The sequence below is a fragment of the Ambystoma mexicanum genome, chromosome 10 (genome assembly GCF_040938575.1).
Source record: "Ambystoma mexicanum isolate Mex_15411 chromosome 10, UKY_AmexF1_1, whole genome shotgun sequence".
In the NCBI taxonomy this organism is placed as follows: domain Eukaryota; kingdom Metazoa; phylum Chordata; class Amphibia; order Caudata; family Ambystomatidae; genus Ambystoma; species Ambystoma mexicanum.
The window spans coordinates 590,407,012-590,434,593 of record NC_090932.1 but is presented as its reverse complement, the minus strand read 5'-3'; the positions used below and the strand labels follow the sequence as shown (position 1 = coordinate 590,434,593).

Here is a 27,582-nt window from a genome sequence, read left to right as displayed (position 1 = left end):
CGGGTAGCTGTTCCTTGCCCATCACTTGGAAGTGGTTTTCCATTCCGCATCCTAGGCAGCGTTGGCCGATGGCAGGGTACGGGCCTCTGTGTGGGTACTCAAATCCACAGCAATAGCATTGGCGGTCACTTTGTGTCCGTTGACTTGGGTATCTTGAGTTTGGTGTGTTTTGTAAGGCAGGATATTGGGCATAGGGGTTTACAGCTGCGATAATGTCGCCCTTCTTGGGATTTTCAATGGCTGCGGCCTGGATGTCCACTCTTTCATAAACTCTGGCCAAATACAGCACTTCCTTTAGGGATAGGGGCTTCTTTAGGAGGTGTTTCCGGAACATTGAGGATATGCATCCTTCAATTATGCGTAGCCTGATAGCATTGTCGTCATTAAAGTTGGCGAAGTAGCACTTTGTTATCTTTCTTTGAAGGCGAATGATGAATTCTCCTATTGATTCATGAGGGAGTTGACCACATTGATTAAAAGTGTATTGTTCATATTCGCGATTGGGTGAGATGACAATCTTCTCATTGATGGCTTGTAGGAGTTTCGCATACGTGGTGCGGTCTTGTAGGGGGATCGTGCGTATGATGTTTTTAATTTCTCTCCCTGTGACGTTGGCAAAGATGCTGAGTATGTTGGCTGGTTCTTGTGTGCCGATGGCACCTATGAAGTCCTCAAACTCTTCCACCCACTCTTCCCATCGCTTACCCTGGTCGTGGTGCGGGTTCAGTGTGAATGGGGCGGGTCTCCTCATTACGCTAGCATGGGAGGAGGGTGTCCCTGGTGGTTGGGCAGTGGGGACCGGTGCGTCCTGATTCGACATGGTGGCGTAGCTGGATGCTCTTTAGTGGTTCAGGTGGCTCGTGGGCGCCGGTTGTGGATGTCTCTGGGCAGCACTGGGGTCTCTTGTCAGGTATTGGGTGTGGTCTTGCCTTCCAGGTACTTCAGGTGGCTGGCCTGGTAAGGTGGGTCAGCCATGACGTTCTGTGGTGTTCTCGTGGCATCGTTGGGCCCTGGGTTTGGCCTTTCACATGGGCCTGCGTTACTGTTTGCAGCGCCATATTCTTTCCAATATTTTCTAGCGTCACTAGATGGGAGACGCGGGGTTAACCTCGCTGGGTTTTATCCGTATATTTTCAATTGTCACTCTGGGAGACACAGGGTTTCCCTCTTTTGTCTGGTGTCACTGAGCGGGAGGCACAGGGTTAACCTCGCTGGGTTTTATCATTTTTTTTTTCCAATTGTCACTCTGGGAGACACGGGGTTTCTCTCGGCCGTGGCTCCTTTCGCTCCCAGCCCCCGTCCGCGCTCCTTACTTTGATCGTTGCGACCGTCGGGTGATTCTTCTCATCCTCTCCTGGTGGGCAGATGGATCAGCTGGGCCTGCAGCGCGGTAGTCTTCTCCTTCTTCTGCTGGCGGCTCCGTAGTTGCTGGTCCGGTTCTCTCTTCACTGGAAGCTCCACAGCTGCTGCGACTTCCGTCAGGGGCGCACGGGCCTCTGCATTCACAGGGCGCACCGGCCCACTACACTTGCTGGACACATGGGCCCCTCAGCAGAGCACATGGACCTCAGCATTCACAGGGCGCACGGGCCCACCGCACTTGCAGGGCACACGGGCCCTTCAGCAGGGCACACGGACCTCTGCACGATTGCAGGGCACACGGGCCCACCCAAAACTGCTGGGCGCACAGGCCGGGCGCACGGGCCACTGCTCTAATACGGGGCACGTAAGGCCCCCTCGAACTGCTGGGCACACGGGCCCTCCGGCAGGGCACACGGGCCGCTGCTCCGTCACAGAGCGCACGCTCTTTAGATCTGCTGGGCTCACAGCCCTCCACTGCTGCCGTCACACGGGGTACGTGTCGGCCTCGTCGCCAGTGTTGGGCTCCACTCGCTCATGTACATCCACACGTAATAACGAGACGGAGCCTTGCCTGCTGTGAACTGCCTTTATTTACTCCTATAATGTAACTAACTCTTTCCTTGCCTGGCCCCTCCCTTTCCTCCCTCTTCCCGCTTCTCCCAGTGTATCTGTTCTTAAAGGGGCTGCGTCCCTTTTAATCACGTATAACACCCAGACTTGGTACATTATCGAAATCATTATGAAAGGATTTCCATGTTGCAGGTAAAATACTTGATTTGGAACAAAGAGTCAGAGGCGGGGAAGTGTCTCTCTGTCGGACTAGGTGGATTGCATTTACTGGTAGATTCTGGGATGGCTTTATACAGAGGGTCCAAATTTGATCCCAACTTCTTATCATTAATGATAGTTTGTGCTGGTGCTGGCACATCTGGAGGAAGGGTGTTGATGGAGGGAGGGCACAGTAGATACACATTCCTTGAACAATAACGTGATATTAAAGTCTTTCTTATAGTCTTGATGTCTTTCTTATTGTTTCCTTTCAGTTACATCCCTGCTGTCGTGGATCACAATGGGGGAATGCCGTGCCATGGAACCTTCCTCCTGCACCAGGTACTTCCATAGCACCATATGCTTTATGTTCCCTCTAAAACACTTCTGTTTCCACTTCTTCTGTATCGATATGTACATTTTTAATGGAAGTAGATGAAGAAACATACTGGATCTGTAAGACTTTTAGCAGCCAGTGTAGGACACAGGTGCGGATTAAGACCAGTTTTGTCATGGTGTCACTTATTCCACTGGCACCTGATGTAACACAGCTTGTGTAATATGGAGCTGCACATCCCCCATAACTCATTTTCTTTTTTCCCCTCAACGCACACACACTGTTGTGGAAACTTGCTACTCCATATTTACTTGGCCCCTATAGCAGGCTTTTTCGTTTTATTATTTCGGGATTTGGTTTGCCTCCAAATTAACTTGGATGGCACAGATTTCAGATCAACAGTTGAACATGAAGCCATTGACAGGGCCCATTTGAGCATTTTACAGAAAATGCAGAGTTTATCTAATCTACAAAACTGTAATTACTATGCACCGAGCTAAAGCATTGACCCAAGCTATGTATGGGCCTGCAATATGGGGCTTACATGCCTAAGAGAGTTTAATGTTATTGAAAATACCTATTGGAGTCCAAATATAGTTTTACACAGTGAGACTAATTTTGATTGAATTGGAGATAAATTAAACCATAATGGCACCATAGCATTGGTAAAAAATCTGGCATGGAGAAGAATCCTCATTATGTAAAGATTGCCACTCTGTGAATTGTATACTATCTGGTGGTTTTTTAAACTTGAGAGCTGTCTTTTGTGACATTGGTAAAGTAACATGGCCTGGTTTGCTGATGCTATAGTGATTCCACTACAGGCTAGACAACGTCTGAACTCCACAGCTCTGCCAGACAACTGGGGTGAAGGCATGGAGGTGGTTTGGAGTAGGCTTTCGGTGGTTAGATACTTGTTCAGGATCTATCTGACAAAATCGACAAAAGAGGTCGAGAAGACAGTTGTTTTTGATCGAATAAACATTTTTTTGTCTATCTGCACTTTTTTTATAATACAGGTGAGACCCCTGCAACGCCCCCACTTTTCCCTAGCTTAAGGTATACCCTTGCCCCAACCCCATCTATTTTTTAATACAAATGTGCGAAAAAAACCGCAAAAATTAGATCAGAAAATCTCAGTCTTTTCCACCTTGTTATTTTCTCATTGTTTTTTTGGAGTAACACTCTTGTTCAAACTTGTAATTGGTAAACCCCTCCTTTATCTCGATTTGGTTCAAAATCATAATACTTGGTTGCGGCTTGACCTGCTTCATCCTTAGGCAAATATGGCACGTTGGAACGAATTGTGTGATTGTAATAAAAGGCTGCCATAATGCATTACACACTTCTTGCTATTCTGTCTCTGGTACTGCTAATTTAAGTGGTTAGTGACTTTAATTATGCACAAGTGCTTTCAAAACGTTTGTTTGTTTGTTTATTTTATCTATATAGCACGCCTGACCCGAGGGTATCTTGGCGCTAGGATAAGAATAACCGTTAAATGGTACATTTTATACAGGTGAAATACAATTTTATATAGTCAAATATAATTGAGGTACATCTTTAAATAGAAGCTGAAGTACAGGTGAAATACAGTTTTATGCAGGTGAAATATGATTGAGGTATACATTTTAAATAGACAATATGCAGTAATAGTTGGTAGGTCAAAGCGTTTAGAGCAGTAAGGTGTAGCGTAGCGTAGTGGCATTAGTTTTTGTTAAGTAGCCATGTGATAATGGGACTTCGGAATTTATCAAATGCTTGAATAGTTTTGATGTCCTGTGGTAGTGAGTTCCATAGTTGTGCCGCTAGAACCGGGAAGCTGGCACCGCCGGCTCGTTTAAGGTTTTGCCTAAGCAATACCAGGCAGGAAGTTTTGGATGATCTTGTGGTTCTGGAAAACAGTTTCCAGGTGAATTTGTCAGTGAGCTAAAGTGGTGCTTGGTGGTTGAGAGCTTTATGAGTGAGGCAGATAGTTTTTAGGTCAATTTTCTCTTGTATGGAGAGCCATTTGTGGTGCTTTCTGGTAGCTGAAATATGCTCTCTTCTAGAGATGTTTAATGCTGCTCTAAGTGCATTGTTTTGCAGGATCTGCAATTTGTTTTTTATGAATTTGCTAGCGCCTAAGTATAGGCCATTACAATAGTCCAATTTGTATTATATGAGAGCTTTGGCCATTGTGTGGCAGCTGTTGGGGATAAAATAGGGGTCTGCATGCCCTAATCAACTTGCCGGTATAGGGGGTGGCAGAGGCTGTCATGCTTACCTGTTTAGTTAGTTTGGAGTTGGCATCGTGGTAAAAACCTAAGGTTTTACGTTTTTGACGATCTGTATATTGTTCCCCTCAATAGGGACGCTTGTGTAGTTGGGGCTCAATTTTAGAAGGTTGTTAGGTGAGCCGACTAGGAGTAGCTCAGTCTTATCATCACTCAGGCAGAGGCCATGTGTGGCCATCCATGCATGAATGATGGTGTAGACTTCGTTAATCTGGCCGACGTCTGTGTCATAAGTTCCTGACAGTGATAGGAGTATCTGGGTGTTGACTGCGTAATTAGTGTAAGTGATGCCCAGACGGTCCAGTTTGTCGAATAGTGGCTTTGTTAAAATATTGTACAAAGTGGGCGATACGCAGGAGCCTTGAGGGACTCCGCAAGTGATGGGGATTGGGTCTGCTGCGGCAGTCGGTGAAAAGACACACATTGTTCTGTTTGCAAGAAAAGATTGTATCCATGTGACTGCAGAGATGGAGAAGTGAGCTGCCGATGATAGGTGATCACATCATATTTTATGGTCTACCAGATCAAAGGCAGCTGATAAGTGTAGGAGGAGTAGGATGGCAACTTTGCCTTTGTCTTGTAGTTCGTCGATCTGGCTTTTGATGTCGACAAGGGCAGTTTCCGTTCGATGCTGAGGTCTGAAGCCAGATTGACGGGTTCCGAGTAATTGGTTAGATTCTAGATAGTCTTGAAATTGTATGATTAAGGATTATGAATGTACAAAAGGTGTGTGTTTTTCTTCATTTGCTTTTCATTTGCCCATGCCTTTAATGATTACAAACAATTTTCTGTTTGATGTTTTATGTTGCTAATACAAAACAACTTTGTACTTTTTTATACAGACTGTGTGTCTTTCTCTCTTTTTTCTTACGTCAGGTATCCCACCCGTTTAGTCAATAGGACTAGAGGTGACATTCATCGAAGCATTAAATGTTGGTTGACTAAAGGGTAGGTCATGGATTAATACCCACCCACCTGTTTTCTCACAACATAAACCCATGGCACAGCAATACTCCCAATTCTATGATCTATAGTTTACTTGCCCTGTTTTGCTTGTGCCTCCGATCGGGCTACACTGAACCCCTTCCCCCTATTCTAGGGGGATTGATATGAACCCTCATTCCCTTCTTTTTGACAATACTAGGTTGTCTGTTCGGTGTAGGAACTCCTAAACTGGGAAACTCACTCATTCTGAATTTTCATTCCCAGTCTGGAGGACATTTGTATACCAATACGCGTTTCTTTTTCTTGCCTACTCAGAGCACTAAAATGCTCTACTGAATTTTCTTTTTCTCCACATATTCATGTTCCCTGGTGCTGGGTGCCCATGAGTGCATCCCCCCTGCCAATCTTGTGACCAGGTATGGCAGAAAGTGCCACTCTTAGCTATTCAGAAGAGCAAACGTCTGAACTAATTAGAGGCCCCTCTTTTTTTGACCCCCCAGATCCTAACCAGCCAAGAGTCCAGGCCAGTAGCACGGAAGATATTTTAAAACTTAAAAAGAAAACCTTTAGGACTGAATTACATGGGCATTTCCTCAGGGAATATTTGAGATCAAGCATCATCCCTGAGGGCCTGATTGTAAGGAACGAACCACGGTTGTTCCTAGAGGACAAGGAGTACACAACCAACTTTAGCTTCATTGCTACAAAATGTAGTCGTGACTTGGTGGTCTTAACGATAGCGACTGCCCAACGTATTAGTGCAGACCTACAGAAAACCCTTGAAACTGAAGAGACGAATTTCAAAACGAATACAGCTATAATCAATGCCCAAGAGCAATTGAATGAACTTAATAAACAGTTTGAGGTATTCAAAACCAACACTATTGCCAGGAAAACGAATAAACTGCACAAAGACATTAAAGATTTTAACACAGAAGTTGTCTACCCTTACACGTCAGACGACTACGCTAAATCACACAAACAACAAGGCAGCACACCCAACACTAGAGGACGAGGTGGGAGGAGGAGAGTGACCTTTTCAGGATCGAGCGGTAGCTCGTCCGGCAGTGGATCTAACTACAGTTATCCACCGTATACACCACAATTTGGCCGACAGCAATTTCCAGCACCTCCACCTCCACAGTTTCCTTTTTTAGGAAGAGGCGGCCCAGGAGGAGGATGGGGACCACCCATGTACCCCCCACCCTGGAATATGCCGGACCAAGGACCACGCAGACGCCCCCGACAACGGAGACGCCAACGGTAGATTCTGAGAATATGGTACCCCTTTTTAATCTGGCAGCAATCAACCTCACATCAAGCCAAAACTCGGTTTTATCCAAGGGCCTTTCCTTTGTACCGACTACCAACATTGATTGGTACAATACTGAAGTGGAATTGAGACGCTTTTTCAGAACCCTTAGACTACATGTCTTCTTTAAGGAACACGATGAGATAGAAGGAGACACGGATACAGGTCTCCACCCACCATCCACTTTTACACCTACCGACAACCAGACACCACAGGATCTGATTACTTTCGAGAGGTGTGTGCTAAGGGACATCAAGAGACTGAGCAATAGGCACTACCCCAGGCGGCAGAACCTAACCAAAAAAGAAAGGATCGCTTTGAAACAACTGGCCGACAATCGAGACATTGTAATCAAACCTGCGGATAAAGGAGGGGGCATTGTCGTGATGACCAATGAACAATACTCCTCAATGGTCATGGACCTCCTAAGAGACCAGACCAGCTATCATCTGCTTAAAAAGGGCCCTACCCCCGAGATCAAGAGGGAGATCGCCGAAATGGTCGCTTTTGCGGCTGACCGCAAATGGATCGCAACCAAAGAAGCATCTTTTCTGACTACCTCCCAAGAGCGTACTCCATGTTTATACGCTCTCCCAAAAATTCATAAAGATGCACAGAAACCCGCAGGACGACCGATTGTATCGGGATGTGGATCAATATTGGAACCAACCTGTAGATTTATCGATTGGTTCCTGAAACCCATTAGTATCAAAACCAAAGCATATCTACGTGATACAACCCATACTATCCAGATCTTCGAAGGCTTTCCATTTGAAACTACATCTCAATTTCTAGTGACTATGGATATCAAATCACTTTACACATCCATTCCTCAAGAAGCAGCCATAGATTGTGTCTTTGAACACCTCACACGCAGCAACACCCAATTTCCAGTGCCATCAGAATTCATCATAGAACTCATCACCCTGGCCCTATGCAAAAATGTCTTTACCTTCAATAAACAGTTCTACCTGCAAACTAAAGGGACAGCGATGGGCGCTACTTTCGCCCCGAGCCTGGCCATCCTATCCATGGCCACTTTCGAAGATAAACATGTATATAACCCAACGAACCCCTGGATAGCTCACATCCAGGAATGGCGAAGTGACATCGATGACGTCATTTTCCTGTGGTCCGGGGACGAAATAGCGCTTCAAACTTTTTTAACCTGGCTCAATGCCCGTGATGAGAATATCCAATTCAATATGGAATATGACTGCCAAACCATCCATTTCCTGGACCTTCAAATATCATCAACGGAAGGAAAACTTGCTTGCAATTTATACAGGAAACCAACAGATCGAAATACTCTCCTACATTTCAAAAGTGATCATCCCAAACATGTCCAACTTAACCTCCCGTACGGCCAGTTTTTGCGTGTTAGAAGAAACTGTACATCATTATCAGACTTCTATACCAACTCTGACCTTTTGGCCTACAGACTGAAACAGAGGGGATACCCTAAAAAACTTGTCTCTAATGCCCAAAAAAGAGCAAGATTTACCAATCGGGACACCCTCCTGGAATCTGAATCATCACAGGGAGAGGAGGCACCAAACAGAATCACGTGTGTTACCACACATGGGCCAATATCTCTCAAAATCAAAAAGATGATCCACAAATATTGGCCGATAGTAAGATTACAACTACCGGAAGAACAACTACCAAGATTTGCTTTTAAAAGGGCTCGAAACATAAAAGAGCACCTAGTACATTCCATGTACATACGGGAATCCATGGGCACTGGTCTGTGGAATTTACGCAAGACAACTGGGCACTACCCCTGCGGGTCGTGCTCAGTATGTACATTCACAAAGAAAATCAAGATCTTCCCCATCGAAGGGAGGGAATGGACTCTCAAACATCATACAAACTGCAAAAGCAGTCAGGTGGTCTATTGTATCCAATGCCCTTGTGGCTACCCATACATAGGCCAAACAATGCACAAGGTGGGAACCCGGATCTCAGAACACCGATCCAGGATCCGGTGTAAACACCTGACGTCACCTATGGTAACGCATTACATAGAGACTCTACATAGAGACTCGCCATACACCTGATGACCTCATATGGTGGGTTTTGGAGAAAGTGGACTCAGGTCCTAACGTTCAGACCAGGCTCCTCAACCTAGAGAGCAGATGGATCTACAGACTAAATACTTTTGACCATGGCCTCAATGAGTTGCACAACCACCAGCTTTAAATAAATGGTTGGGGCTTTCATGTGCCGATAAGATTTATGCACAGGCCCACACTGGCACCTCCTGTGCTAATACCGCCTCCACCCCCAATGCAACCAACATTCAAAACAAACCCACTCATGAACTACCCCACTCACGGGGGTCACTGTCTGAGGATCACGTGACCCTACGCTCCTCACACACCCTGCTGACTTATCTGCTTACCCGATCCAAATGCACAGTTTTGCAAAAGGCAAAATGGAGCACACATCCACACATCTACATGCAACGTACCTATGCTGCCTGTAGTCGCTCCGGCATTATGCCAACGCTGGCATTCGTCCCCCTGCCACCCTCCCCTACTCACCTCCCCCTTCATTCATTGCCTGTTGGTGCTCTGATTCCCTTCGAGACACAGCCGTAACAAGCCACGCCCCCTCGGCCAGCATCAGCGTCTGTTGCCTAGCTGCCAGAACACTCCCCCGCCCTGCACTGACTCAGCAGGGAGAGCAGATCTGGCAGCTTTAGGTGATGCTGCAAATCAGCGCGGCTTTCAGCAACCTTCTCACGCGGCGAGCGCCGAGAGCCGCCTCCGGCGCCCCACAGTGAGCACTACTATTTCTTGCTCACTAGCCGGCTCTGTCTCTAAACGACTGGCCCCAAAACCTGCCTACAAGCAACAGAGTTGCCCTCACTTACGCGAGCCGCAGTGTACCCTCACGGGTAAGAATTCTTTATTTCAGGCAGTGATCAAACCTATGGATCCACTCCATTTAGACTGCAAACTCCCCTCACCAATTGTAGGTGTCTCATCACGTTTCCCCCCCCTCTCTGCCCCCCCTTTGCTCCCCTTCTCTTTTTTCAAGTCCAGGAGGCACCCCGGATCCAGACACATCCTGGTACCATCTCCAGGCGATAAGCACCTTGTGCTCAGGGATTCTTCGACTTTGTACATTTGGCGCACCCAGTTTTTGGTCCAGACAACAACTGCCACACAGGTGAGCTTTGTACACGACAACCCTGCATTAGTTTCCACATATGCCGTGTCACTACCCATGCAGTGCCTCCCACCAGCACTGACACTTTTCACCCCCATTTTGTGTATCTAGCTAGGCTGACGGGATTTCAACACAAGTGAGTGAGCCTTGAAAACAGTGACTCCCACATCCCGGAGCCTTTTTTCATCCACCCCCAAGGACTACCTGGCTCGCCACACAGATGTGACCTAGGATGATCACAACCTTCCAAGCACCAAGGTAACCTAGCACCACTGTATGCAGACCTACACACACACAGATTTACACCAACCACATGGCACTGGATCGGTGTGGGACCGAGGCCCTCAAGGCACCGGCTATTTTGGGAACATTTGGATAGAATATTTGCACTTCCTTTCTATCCCTTTCACCAGTGATTAAGGCGGTCACGGTAGAAAGCTTAATCCAATTGTTTTTTTACCTAAAACATGCCAGCATAGTGGAGTTCTCTTCTCTTTAGCTTCCTTCTCCCTCTTTTTCTCTAACGAAAAAACCTCACCTCTAACCTTTGACTACCTCTTGGGACATCCTCTAAAATAGGCATTGATTGCCAATCTCAAGGCATTCCCCAGCTTCCATTTCACCAGGGGCTCTCTCTTCTTTCTTCCCTGCAGAATTCGACCATTGCCCTGATGAAGGCGGAATACTTCAACTTTTCAAATACCTTTTGGTTTCAAACCGCCGAAACGCACCAAATGTGAGGGGAGTGTGGGTGTTTTAGATGCACCCACACATAGATTGCTTTTCCCTTTCTCACCTTGTGAACACATTCCCCCACAGCGTTGGCAAACTCAAGCCTCGGAGTACGAAGTCACGTCCGAGGAAGAATAAAATGCCATCAAGATTTTTTCGGCATTTTTCAACTTAGACCTTTGACGGGAGCAACAAAACGACACTCCCAACCCTAATATGATCAAATTGTTGTTTAGCCTAATGATTTGCTCATACCACCATGTTGGACAGGAATGATTCTGTCTCACTCCTGCTGCTATCACGACTTTATGGCTTCCCCCCCACCTTTTTTCCAATTTCCTTCTATGCATACTTCCCCTTCGACCTCACACCACCGCCCAAAATTTGAAATCTACATGTCGTATGATTAAGGAATATGAATGTACAAAAGGTGTGTGTTTTTCTTGATTTGATTTTCATTTGCCCATGCCTTTAATGATTACAAACAATTTTCTGTTTGATGTTTTATGTTGCTAATACAAAACAACTTTGTACTTTTTTATACAGACTGTGTGTCTTTATCTCTTTTTTCTTACGTCAGGTATCCCACCTGTTTAGTCAATAGGACTAGAGGTGACATTCATCGAAGCATTAATTGCAACAATGTTGGGTTGACTAAAGGGTAGGTCATGGATTAATACCCACCCACCTGTTTTCTCACAACATAAACCCATGGCACAGCAATACTCCCAATTCTATGATCTATTGAATTTGCAAGTATGCAACTCTATCCAAGATTTTCAATAAAAAGGGAACTGTCGTGATCGGTCTATAATTAGTGGGTATAGGCGGGTCTAAAGTTTGTGTCTTCAGTAGAGGGAGAACCCAGGACTGTTTCAGGTTACTTGGGACGGAATTGCTAGCGAAAGAGTATTTAATAAGTTGGGTGATGAAGGGGGCTAGATCTCTGGCAGCATCTTTTATAATCTGAGCGGGGCAGCTGTCGCCTTTGCAGTTAGATGGTTTTAGAGATGCTATAATTCTTTGAACTTCAGGTCTGGAGACCTTATTGAATTTGAATCCTGAATTGAGGTATGCAGTGGAAGGTGGTATTGTAGTAGAAGGGTTGCCAGTGGTAAATTGGAATCTTTTGTCTGCTATTTTGGTCTGGAGCCCATTGATTTTGTTAGAGAGGGCATTTTGTATGCTGGTGCACCAAGGTTTATCCTTGGCACGTGTCTGCCGGCGGGTTAGGGTTTTCTAGCTCTCTTAGGATATTAAATAACTCTTTAGTACTGGATGCTGCTTGGCTTATTCTGTCATTGAAGGTTTCTTTTTTGGTGCAGATTATCTCCCTTACGTAGGTGGCCGTTATAGTGGTAAGGTTGGTTTTGTTTTCTAGAGAGGGGGTAGATTTCCAGAGTGTTTCTAGTTTTCTCTTTTCTGTGCGTTGTACTTTAAGTTCAGTAGTGAACCAAGAGTTCAAGTGTGCTCTCGGTTTGCATTTGCATAGTTTTAATGGGGTAATAGTGTCTATGGCTTTAGTCATGGAGTCATTGTAAATGTCAACTAGCAGGTTGGGGTCATTAGTGGACAGTAGTGCATTGAGTACAGCGATTACCAAGGGTATTAAAGCCTCCGCTGTAATATTGCGTTTGTTTCTAGTGAGACAGGGTGGTGCAGTGATGGGCTTCTTCATCTCTTGGTTGTTGACATTGAGTTCTAGGGAGATGAGGTAATGGTCGGACCACAAGAGTGGTGTGGAACCCATTAGGGTAATATTGCAATTAAGATCTGCTACCCATTCAAGTATTCTGCCCTTCTCATGGGTAGGTTTGGTACTTATTTGTATGAAACCTTGTTTCGCTAGTGCGTTAGCTAGAGAGGTGGCATGTAGGTCATTGGTATCATTATAGCCAAGGTTAAAGTCACCTAGGATGATGTTTTGCACCGTGGGTTTGGTAGAGTCGGCTGCTAGTGATGTAATGTTTTCTTCGAAGGACCCGGTAGGGCTTGGGGGCCTGTAGATAAGGTGGATGGTAATGGTATTTTTAGGTGAAGTTTGGAACTTAATTGAGAGACGTTTGCAAGATGCCAGAGGGGGGGAGGTGGCTAATCTCATGCTGAGGGTGGATTTGAAGATAATAGCTGTTCCTCCTCCTCAAGGTTTAGGTCTGTCATCTCTAAGGGTAGAATAGTTGTCGGGGACAGCTAGGGTTAAGGACGGGTCTGCTACATCGTGCAACCACATTTCTGTCACTGCAAGGAAATCGAGGTTGTTGTTTAGTATGATGTCTGCAATCTCAGTTGCATGGGCAACAAGGGAACTGGCATTTATTAGTGCCCCTTTTTTAGGCTGCTTCTGTATACCTTTCTGGGTCAGGCTGGGACTAATGTCAACAGGGCTGTTAGGTGTATTAGTGTGGGTTTTATTTTTACACATGGGCTTGTCATTAGCGAGTTCTGTACGTGCTGAGGAGGTGGTCTTGTATTTATGTTTGGCTAGTGCATGCCAGTTCGTGGGTAGTCTACTACCTAGTCTATTATTGCGCTCAGTTATGTCAGGATTAATGGTAGGTATACCTGTTCGTAGATAGGGCATTTTGACAACAGTAGGAGCGATAGGTATGCCATACAAGACGGGTGTGCCATGTCTTACATTAGGAGAGGTGAGTGGGTATAGTGTGGGTAGGAATGAGGTTGGCTTGATTCTGGAGTCCCAATTAGTGGGAATAAGTGCTGGTAGAAATAGCGTGGGTGGAATCGTACTGTACGTGGTGAAGGGGGGTCTTGGGTACCTAAGGTGCTCCATTGTAGTATTGTAAAGTGGTCTGATATCAGGCCATATAGAGGTAAGTATTAGTGGAAAGATACAAAGTAAGCTAATCATGGTGTGTCACCTATCTATGTGTGTATGTGAAAGTGTATCATGGAGATAATTCCAGTGTTGGTAACAATATTAGGCTAGTATATCTGTTCATAGTGTAGGTAGATATCTAGGACAGGAGGTGGATGACGTGGATAGGTTCATTAAAATGAGGATATGGTGGTGCGCTGCTACACGCTAGTGGGCGTATCAGGTGAGCGTGTTCAGTGCGATAGGGCTGATAGATAGGCTAGTTCAAAAACAGTGGGGGTAACAGAATAGGCTAGTTCAAAAACAATGGTGGTAGTAGAATATGCTAGTTCAAAAAAAGAATAGGCTAGTATAAAAACAGTGGGGGTAACATAATAGGCTAGTTCAAAAACAGAGTAGGCTAGTTCAAAAACAGAATAGGCTAGTTAAAAAACAGAGTAGGCTAGTTCAAGAACAAAATAGGCTAGTTCAAAAACAGTGGCGGTAACAGAATAGGCTAGTTCAAAAACAGTGGGGTTAATGGAGTAGGCTCATTTAGAAACTGTAAAGCAGTTAGCAGTAGGTGATTAGCAATTCGGACTGGTGCAGCGGTCAACGCTGATGCTTATCCAGAGCAGTGGGGATAGCAGAGTAAATAGCTACAGGGAACAGTGACTTAGCCACTTAAGCTAGAGTGGCTACCTAGCTGATGCTAACGGAGACAGTACCAGGATAGCTTCATAGCTTGTCCATATCAAGGGCAGCATATTCAGATTTTCAACAGTAAGGGGCAATAGTAATCACTATTCATCAATGATGGGCTGCATTATTTTGGAATTAATGCACACAGAGCATCAAAGTCATTAGTGGGCAGTGCTTAAGCAGCGGCAGTCAATTGTGTGCACAGTAGGGTCTGGTGAGCGATCTAGTGCTGCATAAATAGTTGAAAATGCTAGATAAACAAATGGTGAGGCCCAGTCTCCTGCGGCAGGAGTTGACCTTAGCTAATGGGTAGCTCGAGCATATGGTATTGCTTACCTACTGCGTGTGAGGTTGAAAATATTTGGCTGCGCACTAGGCGCGAACAGGGGAAAACAGGGTTCACAGCAGCCTTAAGATCACCTTGGATGGCCGCCGGCTCTTCCGCCTGCCCGTGGATGTAAATATACAAACACGCGTTGCATAGCAACGCCGAAGCAGCTCAGCCTCGCTTTCATCCTCATTGTGCCCGACATTTTAGAAATTATTGAACCAGCGTGTGGTCTGGGGCTGATTTTCGACCCGATGGAGGGGGAATCAGGACTTCCCTGGTGGTGACGGGTAGATTGGTGCCCAAGTAGGCAGGGTACTCGCTCAATCAGGATTCACTTGGTGCACGTGGTCACCATTCGGATTGCTTGCACGGCTTCCTTCTGCAGGGGGCTAGGTCCTTACTGGATGTGGGGGCTCCTGCCCTCTCCACACTGTGTTTAGGATTGTAGATTGTGTATTATGAACTGTAAAGAGAACTTGTTGTAATCAGTTAGCCCAGTCATTTTTATTCTATATTTTGTTTTAAACATTTTTATAAATTTGATGTAGCTGGTCGAAGCCAACTTTTCAAATTAGAAAACAATTTTTCAGATTTCAAAATGATTAAATCCTATACAATCAATAAACTAATCATAAAACTTTGTTATAATGAACATGATTTGTTTCATCATTGCTGAATTAGATCAAGTTAAAAGTTTGAAATTGATATAATCATTTGTACATGCCTGAGAGTATACTTGTGACAATTAATTAATTAAAATTAGACAAAAAACGAAGGAGAGCCAAAGGAAAGGGGTGATGACATGCTAGTTTACATTATAATGTTATATCACTCCTAATTCCTGTGATATTTTGCTCAGGTTCATTTATATTTAAAAATAACAAGAATTGAATCACTGCTGTATTAGTCCTCTGTTTTTGAGAGCTAAATATGGCCTCCAACAATGTTTCAAATGTTAAATTACAATAACTTGAAAAGATGCAGAAGAAAAGCTTTTTTCTCAAACTCATTAAAGCTAGGCATTCAACAACCAAGTGCTTCATGGTTTCACCTTTGTTCAAGTCAGAAACAAATCTACATACGTTCTGCTCCTTTGTTTATTTGGCCCCGTTTAGCCAGCAGACTTTTTGTGGGCCATAACACACTCGGAAATGAATTCAAGTACGGTTCTAGTTGGTTTAGCTTTTTGCACAAAAATGCATGTTCTTTGAATAGTGTTAACTTCATGGATTTCGTTCTACTGTCTGTCCAATCACAGAGTAATCATTTAGTTTTAGCTGCATTAGGATTGGTGAGGAGCAGTACTTCTAAGATATCTGTATTTTTCATAAGTTCTTGTACTTTGTCGTGCCAAATTAGCATTTTTGCATTTTTACTTTATATTTAAATATCGTGGGCCTGATTGTGAGATCCATGTAAAATAAAATAAAATGTCATTACGTGATGACACTTTTCTTATTTGCTTCATTTTCGGTATTAACATAAATATGTAGCACAGAATATGGAGCAAATTAGGAAGGTGTATTTTCATCAAGTAATGACACTTATTATTTTGCTTGCATATCAGAATCCACACCTTAATGTGTTAGGAATTAATTGTTTATTATATGTAAAGTTTTAGGGCTACAAATGTCTCGGAGAGCCACGTATTTGTAACTGCAACTGACAGTGGCTCTTTGGCAACGGCGTATCAGAGGCACTGTTAGGGGTAGCAAACAGGTTGCCAAGGGAAGCAACGTCTACTTGTTGTGTCCTACCTTCAGCTGTGATGGTCTTTCCGGACTGTGAGGCAGTGGAGCAGGTCAGAGGTGGCCACACTTGGAAGATTTATTAATCACAAATCTCATGAGAGAGCCAAGTGCTCACGCATCCCTCATTTACTCCAATGGTCTGCCATTAATAAAAACACTCAGGTGTAGTGGTACTACTGCCAGAGTTCTCTGGCATGTACACCCAAGCTGAGACCTTTTATATCACTTGATGATGCTTCGAGGTATCACCACATGTCAGGGTACGTGCGTGAGAGTATGTTTGTGGTTTGTGCTAACACAGCACAGCTGTGTAATGACTACAGCGCATTGCACTCTCACATCCCTCCTACTCGAAAATGAAATGGATGCTGCAGACTTATTTTGAGAATTACCCCCACACAAATTCCTTGAGTCTCTCTTGTGGTGAAGTGACTCTCTTAGAAGGGTACCTTTGGATTTCAAGTGAAGGTGGGGGGTCTTGTCTTTCAGATACATCATCCACCATCTGGCCCTCTAACTCAGGTGTTGTCCACTCTTCACTCCCAACAGCTCCTGCAAGGGATGGGCTTTTGCATGTGTAGGACTCAGGTGCACTATGTAGATCCATTGCATCAGATCTTCCCAGAAGTTGTTTGAAATGGGCCAAGTTTCGGGTAATATATGATCAACTTTCTCTTGGTGTTATCATACACCTGTCTCAAGCAGTTACTACTAAATGTGTTGGATTGAATGGTAATGAGAATTTGTTTTGTGGTCTCCATCGCCCACTTCAGTATAAGGCATTCATGGTCTTCATTCATGGTCTTCTTCTTCTGCTTTCTAAGTCATTCAGCTTCATTCTCTTTTCCGTTTAAGTTCATGCATCAAAAGTTGGTGGCCTCTACTCTGGAATCATCAGGATCGTCATACTGGAGGCTCTTCTTAGTAGAACCATGGTGCAGGCTACTCCAGAGGTGGCATGGCGTGCTGAGCGATATTGTCGATGGAAATGGAAGATCACCCTTCCTGCATTCACCTGCTCTTCAGAGGCAATCAGCAGTGTCTTATTGCGGGTCCACCTCTAGATAAGTTAACTACTCATCAATCACCACCAAGGTGTGTTGTCCATTCGGTAAGGAACCACATTCCACACTAATGTACTCCTAGGATTTCTCTCTAAAGGGCAGGAACTGTGTTGGTGCCAGGGATTTGGCAAGGCCTGTGATTGTAAGGAATGCAGAGCAATTTTATCACCTTGAAAGTGGGCTCCAGATCAGGGAACCAAACCTTCTCCCTTAAGCAAAACATGTATGATGAATTTGAGGATATCATCACTTCTTTCCATGGGATAGCTTCCCCCTAGGTGGCCAGGGGATGGCTGCCACTACCTGATCCTGACCCTGGGGGTGGCTATATGATGGAGGTTCACCTGGAGAGGAGGTGACTCTCAGGGAGATTCAATGATGTCCTTTGAGGAAACCACATGCCATCCTTTCCCTTTCAGGGGTGTCTCCCCAGTCCCTCATGCATTAATGGCACCTCTGTATAACGCTAGAGTGTTTATCCCCAAACTCCCATTAGGTAAACCATACAGCTGACTGGGACAAGGAACAGGCAGGGAGTAATGAAGATCACTCCCCAGGAAGCTCAGTATCCACTTCCCTCAAGTCATTCAGAAACCAATTGTAAAACCACTGACATGAGGAAGAGTGATGATGATTACAAGGACCGGTCTGCAAAAAATGCAGTCTAACTGTTGGGAAATGAGTAAGCAGACCGGGAAGTTTAAATACGGGCTGGTCACAGATGACAGCAGTGAGGAGAAGTAGCAGATGTCGAATCATCTCGCAAACTGTAATATGGCTCGGTACAGCGTTGAAGGCAGGAACGCTGAGACAGTGGTCGGAGAAGCAGACCGAAGAAGGAACGGAGAAGCGTCGGTGCGGGCGGTCCACTGCTTGGAGAGCAAAAGCCGTGGAGACTGCATATCATGAAAAAAGACACCATGGGACTGCAGCGTTGGAGGAGACGCACAGGAGAGCAGTACAGCAAGGCGGAGAGGAACGAAAAGCCACAACAGACAATTAGTAAGCCCTGGGAAAAAAGTAGGGTTACTGGGTTGTCAACGAATGAAGGTTGCTGTGTAGCAACAACAGAACTAGTCAGTGAACCTAGAAGGGATGATGGGTTACCCAGTTATTAAATAAAGGGAACTGCTTCCTAAGAACCCTACGAGAAGCTAGAGGATTTAGTATGTGAATTGTTAATGAATTACTAAACCCTAATTGGCGGAGGATTGAATTACCCATTGACAAAGACCGGGCAAGCATCTATACTAAATGAAGGGTGTGATAAAAAAGTGTTCTATAAGACAAAGTCCTGGAAAGTAAATACACCATAAGAATTTAGGTATTTGAGTAATGAACTGTTCATGTAACAAAGTCCTGTCACAAGAATACACCAGGTGAAGCTAAAGATGTGTGCAAAAAAGTATTTATATAATAAAGCCCTGGTCAAAGGGAATACCAGGTGAAGTTGAATAGCTGTGAGATAAAGTGTTAAAGTAACAGAGTCCTGGCAAGAGAGTAGGCCAGATGAAGTTAAGGATGTGTGTAACAAACTGTTTATACAATAAAGTCCTGGCAGGAGAGTATACCAGGTGAAGGTTAATATTTAAGGAGTGAAGTCCTGGTCGGAAGGTACACAGGTAAAGGTGAAAGAAGTGTGCAGTGTGACCTGGCAGAAGAATTCCCACGTGACAATTGATGCTAGGAATATTGTAAAGACCTGCAAGGAAAGGTACTTTGGTTCAATGAGCTATTGGTAAACTATAAAGACAAGAGCGAAGTCCTTACGAGAAGACATATCCCAAATAGAACTGTAAAGTATTAAAGTAAGAGAAAGCTTGGGGATGGGAGCCAATTCCCTACTAGTGATGTGCGACTGAAAGTTAATATAAGGAGCCTAGGGGAGGAAGATGATCCCTGGGAAGAAGAGCATTGTTCATGACAAAAGCATTTCTGTTGAATTGGAACTATTGTGTTGGACATGAATATTTGAGCACTTTGAAAAGTCAAGAACAATCCCTGTTACACCTTTAGAGTTTATTTAGACTGTGAAGACCAGAATAGGATTAAGGACACAGGACACATCTTTTGTTTGGACATTCACAGACTCTGTAGTTTGGTTTCAGGTAGGGAAATCCCTCCTAAAATAGGGCAGTGAGGCATTTTCCAACGCCATTTAATTTAATAATAGTTTATAACTAATATTAGAACACCCTAGTGGTGTTTCCACAATCCTGATTGGGCAATCTGCGGGCTACACAAACTGGTATAGCCCGTAGATTGATTACAGCCCGCAAAGTAATTGCTTAACTGTTCCCGCTTCGCTGGTGGCTCACACTGAAGCATGCAAGTTGCCACATTGGTCTCCGTGCAATTTCCGAACAGAAAGAGTTAACGTTCCGTTCTGTGTTACACGTTGCAAGACCAACGTGTGCAACGCAGCCCCGCCCACTGAAGTTAAGCCAGAAAAAGCGATTTCCGGTTTCCGTTCCGTTCGCAAGGAGTGTGAAATTGCAGTGAAGGAAGAGCTTTATTTTTGTTTAAAATGGAACGTGGAATGTATCATTTTTCATCGCAATGAAGTCACGGGGAACCTTGCCCTCACCTCCTCACGTTGTTTGGTTGTTTGGTGCACCGTAGTATAGGAAGTGTAATGAAAAACCACAGCATAGAAATGTAAGTTCATAGCACATTAAGTTAATCTATATGCAGAGTAACCTTACTATATTTTGTTACTGTGTTTAAGTGTGCAATAATTGGAAGCGTATATTTCTGTAGTGAAAAAAAAACACCTGAAATAACCTTAAATGAAACATTGGGCTGGCATACCCACACCTGATTTTCCTTTAATGGCATACTTTTCCCACCCAATCGCCTTCCACCACCCTATAAAAAAACTACAACCAAGTCAATGTGGCTTCAACATTTATGTATCATTTGGCAATTTTTTCTACTTCAATAAACACGTCTCATTTATCGTACTTTAATACAAAAATTGAGGGTGTTTTAATAGCTTTATAGACATGCAGCTTGTGCCGTATCGGGCGTTATGGTCCTTCATACCTCGTTAACTCAGTCTTTAGGGCCCATAACGCCTAGTACGGCCCTCGCTGTAAGTCTATAAAACTATAATATGTCTCCTCTGTGTCTACGTCTCATTCCTGGCTCCTCACACTTTGTCTGGCTGATGCCCTGGTGTCCGACATGGGCAAGGTGTACCATGCGATTCGTGAGCGATGCTGCAATGACTATGTGTGACCTGCTCAGAAGGAGACCATTTACTGCCACTGACAGCTCCTCCTTTCTAACAAAAAGATTGAGGCGACGACAGCAGGCAGCCCTATTTTGATTGTCTTTCACAAATGTTTCAATTGTCGAGACAACAAGGTATAGGTAGAGTACCTAGATTCAAGGGATGTCAGTGCTCGACTCGTGAATGGGATGGGCAGATTGGGTTAGAACAGCTCAGAGGCCATGTGATATATCTTTCACGATTAACTCTATTTGCTTTTGATGGTCAAAGTATGACATGGCAGTGTACTCCCCCAGGGTATTTTTAGTAGCTTCAAAGGCTTCTTGTTTTGGTTTGCTCCACTCCCAAGGTTCAGCTGCCTTGTGTGACGTATCAGTGGTTCAGGCAATGCTGCTAAGTGTTGGATGAACCTTTTAAAGTGATCTATCACTCCAAGAAAACTGCGCCTCTCGGACTGATTCTGTGGTGCAGGTGCCTACTTTACACATTCTGTCTTCTGGGGATCTCCGGACACCCCTGCTTTGTGAAACACAAACCGAAAAATTCAAGGTGGGTTTTCAGGAATTTGCATTTGTCTTTATAGATGGTAAGGCCATGCTTGCAACTCTTTGCAGGACAGTGCACGGGCGGTTGATGTTTGTGAAGTATGCCATCGCTGACATTAACGACTCCAGGAATCCCGACACAGCTACACATACAATGTTCTGAAAAACCTCTGCAGATGATGACACTCTGAAACTTAGGCACTTATATTGGTGCAACCTTGTGTGAAGGCAATGTCGTTCTTTACCTTGACTCCTGTTGTAGCAGCATTTGGTGGTAATCTGCCCTTGGGTCTAGTTTCGAGAAAAACAGAGAGCCTGGATGTCTGCTAGCGTGTCATCGAGTGTGGGAGTTGGGTGCCCTTCTCTCTTTAGGTCCTTTTTAGGGAGCAGCATGTCCGCGCAGATCTGAGTTCTTGGGCTTTCTTTCTACGACAATCGAAGAGGGACTTTGTGCCTCTTAAATTATCCATGCTTCTTCTAGTTTACACTAGTTACATAGTTCCCCTTCTACCTTGGGACGAAGGTGCAAAGGTATGCACCTGTGCTTGAGGGCTGCAGGTTGAATTGTTTGGTCAATGTGTAGGCAAATGTAATGAGTGCATAGGCACCCAATCCTTCAACAATCAACGCACCCAATCCTTGAACAATCAACTTGAATTCATATAGAAAGTTTTCAATGACTTCTATGTGAACTCCAAATGCAAATTTGACCAATTCAAGCCAGACCTCAGCCCAGGCTCCCTTTAAATCTGCCACCAAAGCTTTTTGGAGTGGCAGCTTTCAATTGGTTGGGCCCTGACCTCATTTGTCATATTTAGTAGAGTGCAGGTTGATGCCAGGTGGCGGTGCCTGGCATGAAAGGCTTCAGTAGGTTTTGGAGAGGTTTTCTGGGGTTGCCTCAACTGAAAATGCTCAAAATCCACATTTACTTGAGGGCTGAAATAATCTGCTAGAATTCTCTTGGGTTGCCTGTAGAATGTGCCATTGGGAGTCAATATTTTGAATATTTTGTGGATGCCTGGGCCAGGGTAGAACAGAAAGGCAGATTTATTTTTTGTATTCACTTCAAAATTGTGGGCGATTTAGTACAGCTGAAGTCTATCCACCCACATGGCCCATTTGAGCCCTAGAAGAGACAGCGCTCCATGTGTATCGAATTTTTGGATTTATATGATGGCTAATGCTTGTTTGTTCTGAATGCGAGTGTAGGGGGTGCCATCAGTGGAGTGACATCTGTCTCGTCGCCATGTGTGTCCTACTTTCAGCTGGGATGGTTCTCCCGGACTGTGATGCAGTGCACCAGGTCAGAGGTAGCACCCTGGCAGATGTATTAATCATGAATCTTATGGGAGAATTAAGTTTATAATTTCAGTGCTCACGCACCCTTCATTCACTTAAGTTTAGTGGTGCTCTGCCCATGCACAGAGGCTCGAGCCATTTATATCCTGTGGCGATGCTTTCAGGCATCACCACATGTGGGGGTAAGTGTGAGAGAATATGATTGTGGTTCACACTAACATAGCATGATCGCTTAATGACTAGAGCATGTTGAGCTCTCACACTACCCATGTGTACCCCCCAAATGAGGTCCCAGGTATGGTACACTCATTCTTGGGAATCATACCAGTCATAGGACTGCAAAGGCTTCAATATAAGAATAAGAAAATGGGACCCATCATGGCAACTCATTTGTTGTTAATCCTGCAACTCCATTAGTCATGCTACTCTCTCTCGATCCGGCTGACTCTATCGTGAGCATAATATGTTTAAACTCACATGAAGAGAACAGAGGACTAACCTAAAGGGTTCTGGGTGGAAGATGTATGGTAGGGCAGAGCATATTAGTGGCCAGAGCCTTTCAATTTAGGGTTCCAAACTAAATGTCAGTGCTACACACCTGTTCAATGCCAATTAGGAGAATGTCCCAGTCGTATGACTCAAGGTCTAGGGAAACCGAAGTAATACTGGAGTCACTTTTAATTTTTCTCACATGCTTTTTTCTCCTTGTTCTGCCTTCATCCTGCACCTTTACTGCTCCACTTTATCACACTGCCTCTTTTTAGCCCTTTTCCTCAGTCATCCTCAGACTGTGCTCCTCACACATTCTTCCCAATTCAGTTGCCTGATTTCTCTTCATGTTTTCCTTCCTTGACTCCCTCTGTCGCTCCACCTTCCTTCCTCCCTACCACCTTTTTTTCTGACTTCCTCTGCTGTTTACCTAATCAGCTTTCCTGCTCCTTTTCTTAAACTCTATCCAAGGCTTAACTCCATACACACAATGTTGTCTCCCCTCCCTGACATTGTTTATCTATCTCTCTGTCGCTCTCTCTCTCTCTCAAATAGGGTATCCAGAGAAGAATTAACATCACCCTTGTACATGAGTCTGGAGGTGACATCCGCTGGAAGGAAGTCAGAGATTTGGTGGTGGGTAAGTCATACATTCACCCAGCTTTGATTTTTCTGGGGTATGTACGTCTCCTTTAATTTCTGTTCTGTGAGTAGTTCTCCACTTTCCTCCTCTTTCTGCATCTATCATCATTCTGTTCTTCCATTTAAGTAGGTACACATTTGTAGAAGTAATAAGAGGAAGACTCTTTTATAGGACTATGCAATCACAGTGATATGTTGCATTGACTAGCCACAAGAGGTGCTACTAACATGGCGTTTGCATCAATGAAGAGGGTTGGCTGGAAGATTTTAAATGAATTTAAACCACAAGCATTGCTCTGGGCGACCCTGCAGATCATTGTTTTTCAGCCTAACATGTCACTACAGAAGGGGAAGGACTGTGTGCAAATCAGTCGTGATCCCTCGCCCAATGGGGCAGACGGGCCCAAATTACTAGGTCATGTCCCTTTTGCATTAGCAACCCCAGGCATGTTTCATTCACATTGGGTATTATCAGTGAGATGTAGGTTGAATCTTTAGGCACCGCTATCTCGGGAACCACATCTGGCCATACAGGTCCCACTGTGGGTGACTTCAGAAACACTCAAGAGTGATAGCTGGAAGGTTTCTGCTAAAGCTAAATCAGAGGCAATGCTCTCTGCAATCCCCCAGATCTTTGGACCTGATAACGAGTTTGGCGGTGAGTGTAACAAGTGGAGGTTACAGAATGAATGCCACTTTTTCCACTCCACCTCATCAGGGCTTCCAGAAAATGGGCACTAAATCCACCAGCAGAATTACCGCCAAGGCTTCTGGTGATTCTTTTTTTCATTATAATTCTTTTTATTTGTATTTATTTTTTGGTGCTAATTTTTTTTTTCAAAGTTATATTTTATTGAAATCTCTATGGCCCATACACATCATAAGTCATGTCAGTAAAGCAACATTAGTATAGCATCGAAATCTCGTTTTCAATTTAGCAACCTGCACCTCCCCGCACCACATATACAACTGAAAGAGAGAGAAAAGAAGGGTAACCACACAAACAAGTTCATGTTAATGCCGCAGAAACAAGAGCCCTTGGTTATCGATCAGTGAAGCTGTGTCAACCCCATCCACACACAGAAGGTTAGGGCGCAACAGGATCAGCCATTGCCAATCCAACATCCCTCAGGCCAATCAGAGAGAGGTGCTTTATAAGTTGCGGCCGGAAAAACATGTGTTCTTTGTCCTGGATGAAATCCAGAAAGGGGGAATAGGTGCTGGAAAATTTGAGTAACCAATTGTTGTACTGTAAGTCAGTCTTGTATTGTATCACTGGCCAGGAGTGCATGCTGTTGGAATGTTGGTGTATACATGATAAACAGCTCAGAAGAATGTTGAGTGAATGTGTGTGTGAGTGTTCTTTGAATGTCAGTTGGGGGCCTGAGCTGGGAGTGAAAGGATGGCCGGGGGGTCTGTTCCTGTAATGTCCAATTGTGTCTACATGAACCTGTGATGTATATACTGCAAGTAACCGGATCCTGTATAGATGTATATATGTACAATAAAACTTCCTGGACTAAACTACGTGGATCCATAGCTGGTCTGTGTAAGCGAGGTTAGAGCCCTACCTTAATACATAACATTGGCGACGAGGACATTCAAGAACCCGCACATGAGGAAGAGTGACTGAACACAGAAAAGGAAAGTATGAATGCATCAATGCAGGAGACCAGCAACCTAACAAAGTAAAGAGAGCTGTGGGAGGTGGAAGCAGCTTCTGTAAGACCCACTGTTTCCCCGCGCGTAAAAAAAAGGAACATCCATCCTCTCCCAGCATGGTTTTACATTGGGCTCGTGGGTAAAAGGCCCCCATCCACAATCAAATTCCCAGAGCACCCCATCCGGGGAGCACTGGATCCCCCAGAAAGAATGTTGGAATCTGTAACAGTTAAATTGAACAAAGGCTTCCCATCCCACTTACATAGTGCCGGGGGACTGCCTCACCTCCCATGACATTCACTGGAAGGAAGTCAGAGATTTGGTAGTGGGTAAGTCATACATTCACCCATCTTTGATTTTCCTGGGGTATGTACGTCTCCTTTAATTTCTGTTCTGTGAGTGGAAATACATTTTCCTCCTCTTCCTGCACCTATCGTCATTCTGTTCTTCTATTTAAGTAGGTACACATTTGTAGAAGTCATTAGAGTAAGAATCTTTTATGGGACTATGCAATCACAGTGATAGGTTGCATCGACTAGCCACAAGAGGTGCTGCTAACATGGCGTTTGCAACAATGAAGAGGGTTGGCTGGGAGATTTTAAATTAATTTAAACCACAAGGATTGCTCTGGGCGACCCAGCAGATCATTGTTTCGAATGGATTGTGTCCTGCCACTTATTCCTCATCTTGTGATAAATCGTTATCTCCAGCTTCGCTCCTTCGGAAAAAAAAAATCTCGGCAGAGGGCGCTGTGCTCGAGGTCGTGGCGTCGATTGTCCCTCGACGTACTCCATACTCTGTCGACGTCACCGATGGTATAAATAGTTCGAGCCGCGCCGGTTGCTTCAATTCCGTTTTTCCGATCGCTTCGCGATCGAGAACGGCGCACTTCTATTTTCTGTGAAGAAAATGTCGTCATCTTCAACACCTTCGACACCCAGAACTGGGTTTAAAAAGTGTGCAGATTTTGGATCTAAGATGTCGATCACTGATCGCCACCGGATTTGTCTCTGGTGTCTCGGTTCCAGTCACTGAACCGACGACTGCGGGTCCTGCCAATCTATGACCGAAAAGCTCTTCGTGAGAAGAGATTTAAACTGTCGGTGGGGAGGGAGACCTCAAAAAAGGTTTAGTCAAAAAGACACAAGAAAGCGACTGATTCTAAGGAATCGGATCTCCATAGACACTCGAAGAGATCTCGATCTAGGAGTAGATCGAGACACTCTTCGTCGTCATCGAAAAAAATGAAGAGGAGACATAGATCTCCCTCATCATCTTCTTCTTCAGAGTCGACCGAAGAAATTCGTTGTCCGACTAAATCGGATTCTCCCAGTAAGTGGGAAGAATTCCGCAAAAAGATGATGGAGGTTTTTGAGAATGCGGCCCCGACCCCCTCGAAAGACCCTTGAAAAAGCCATACCCCTAAAGTCGCTGCATTGGACGACAAAGGCAAGTCCAAGGCTACCATGGCCAAGACCGGTAGCGTCGAGGAATCCAAAAGACCTCGAGTCGACGTAAAACCGTCGAAGACTCTTCGAGAGTCGAGCACCTTTCCAGTGCCATGCAAGAAACACAAGTCGTCGAAGACTTCGACAACTTCGTCAACGCCCTCGACGTCGATAATTTCGACGCCAAAGCCAAATGCGTCATCGACGCCATTATCAAAGTCATCTTCGAAAACTTCGGAGACACCCTCGAAAACTTCGAGGGATTTGCCATTTCCTTCGAAGCAGATGGAAGAGGAAGAAAGGAGATTCACTCCTTTGCCCAGGTCAGACTTTTTCAAATCTATGTCAGCAATCTATGAAGAGTCTGCTTCAGAAGAAGACGAGGTTACTCCTTTGGGAGTTACTTATGGTACAAGACAAGTTCCTGAGGAACTTATCGACCAGGAATCTAGAAAGAGAGACCTGAGCGATACTCTACATTCTGCCAGTGGAGTTGACACATCCCCAGAATTAGAGTTTGCCAAACCTGATCCTGCAGAGCATGCAGTTGCTGGGTACAGGGGTCTTATGACCAGGGTAGTTGAATATATGGGTTGGGGTAATACTTCACCCATTTTTGAACAAGATGACATGACGGATATAATCGTCAAGGGACCTCCGAAAGATCCTGTTCTCCCTTTTCACAGGGCC

The 27,582-nt window shown here is 44.7% G+C and overlaps 1 protein-coding gene and 1 long non-coding RNA gene across 8 annotated transcripts in view; one reads left to right on the top strand and one right to left on the bottom strand.

The window, feature by feature from the left end:
- The window catches only part of LOC138491571 (uncharacterized), a 333,185-nt gene extending 318,321 nt beyond the window's left edge, over nucleotides 1–14,864 (bottom strand). Inside the window, exon 1 of the long non-coding RNA XR_011276041.1 lies at nucleotides 14,763–14,864. This is a non-coding gene — a long non-coding RNA (uncharacterized lncRNA). The remainder of the gene's footprint in view (nucleotides 1–14,762) is intronic.
- Nucleotides 1–27,582, top strand: part of KIF1A (kinesin family member 1A) — a 4,129,412-nt gene that overhangs the window by 2,517,323 nt on the left and 1,584,507 nt on the right. For all 7 annotated transcript variants that reach the window (XM_069618139.1, XM_069618143.1, XM_069618141.1 and 4 more), the window contains 2 exons: nucleotides 2,406–2,472; nucleotides 23,696–23,780. In XM_069618139.1, coding sequence (XP_069474240.1) covers nucleotides 2,406–2,472; nucleotides 23,696–23,780 — 152 coding nt within the window. The remainder of the gene's footprint in view (nucleotides 1–2,405; nucleotides 2,473–23,695; nucleotides 23,781–27,582) is intronic.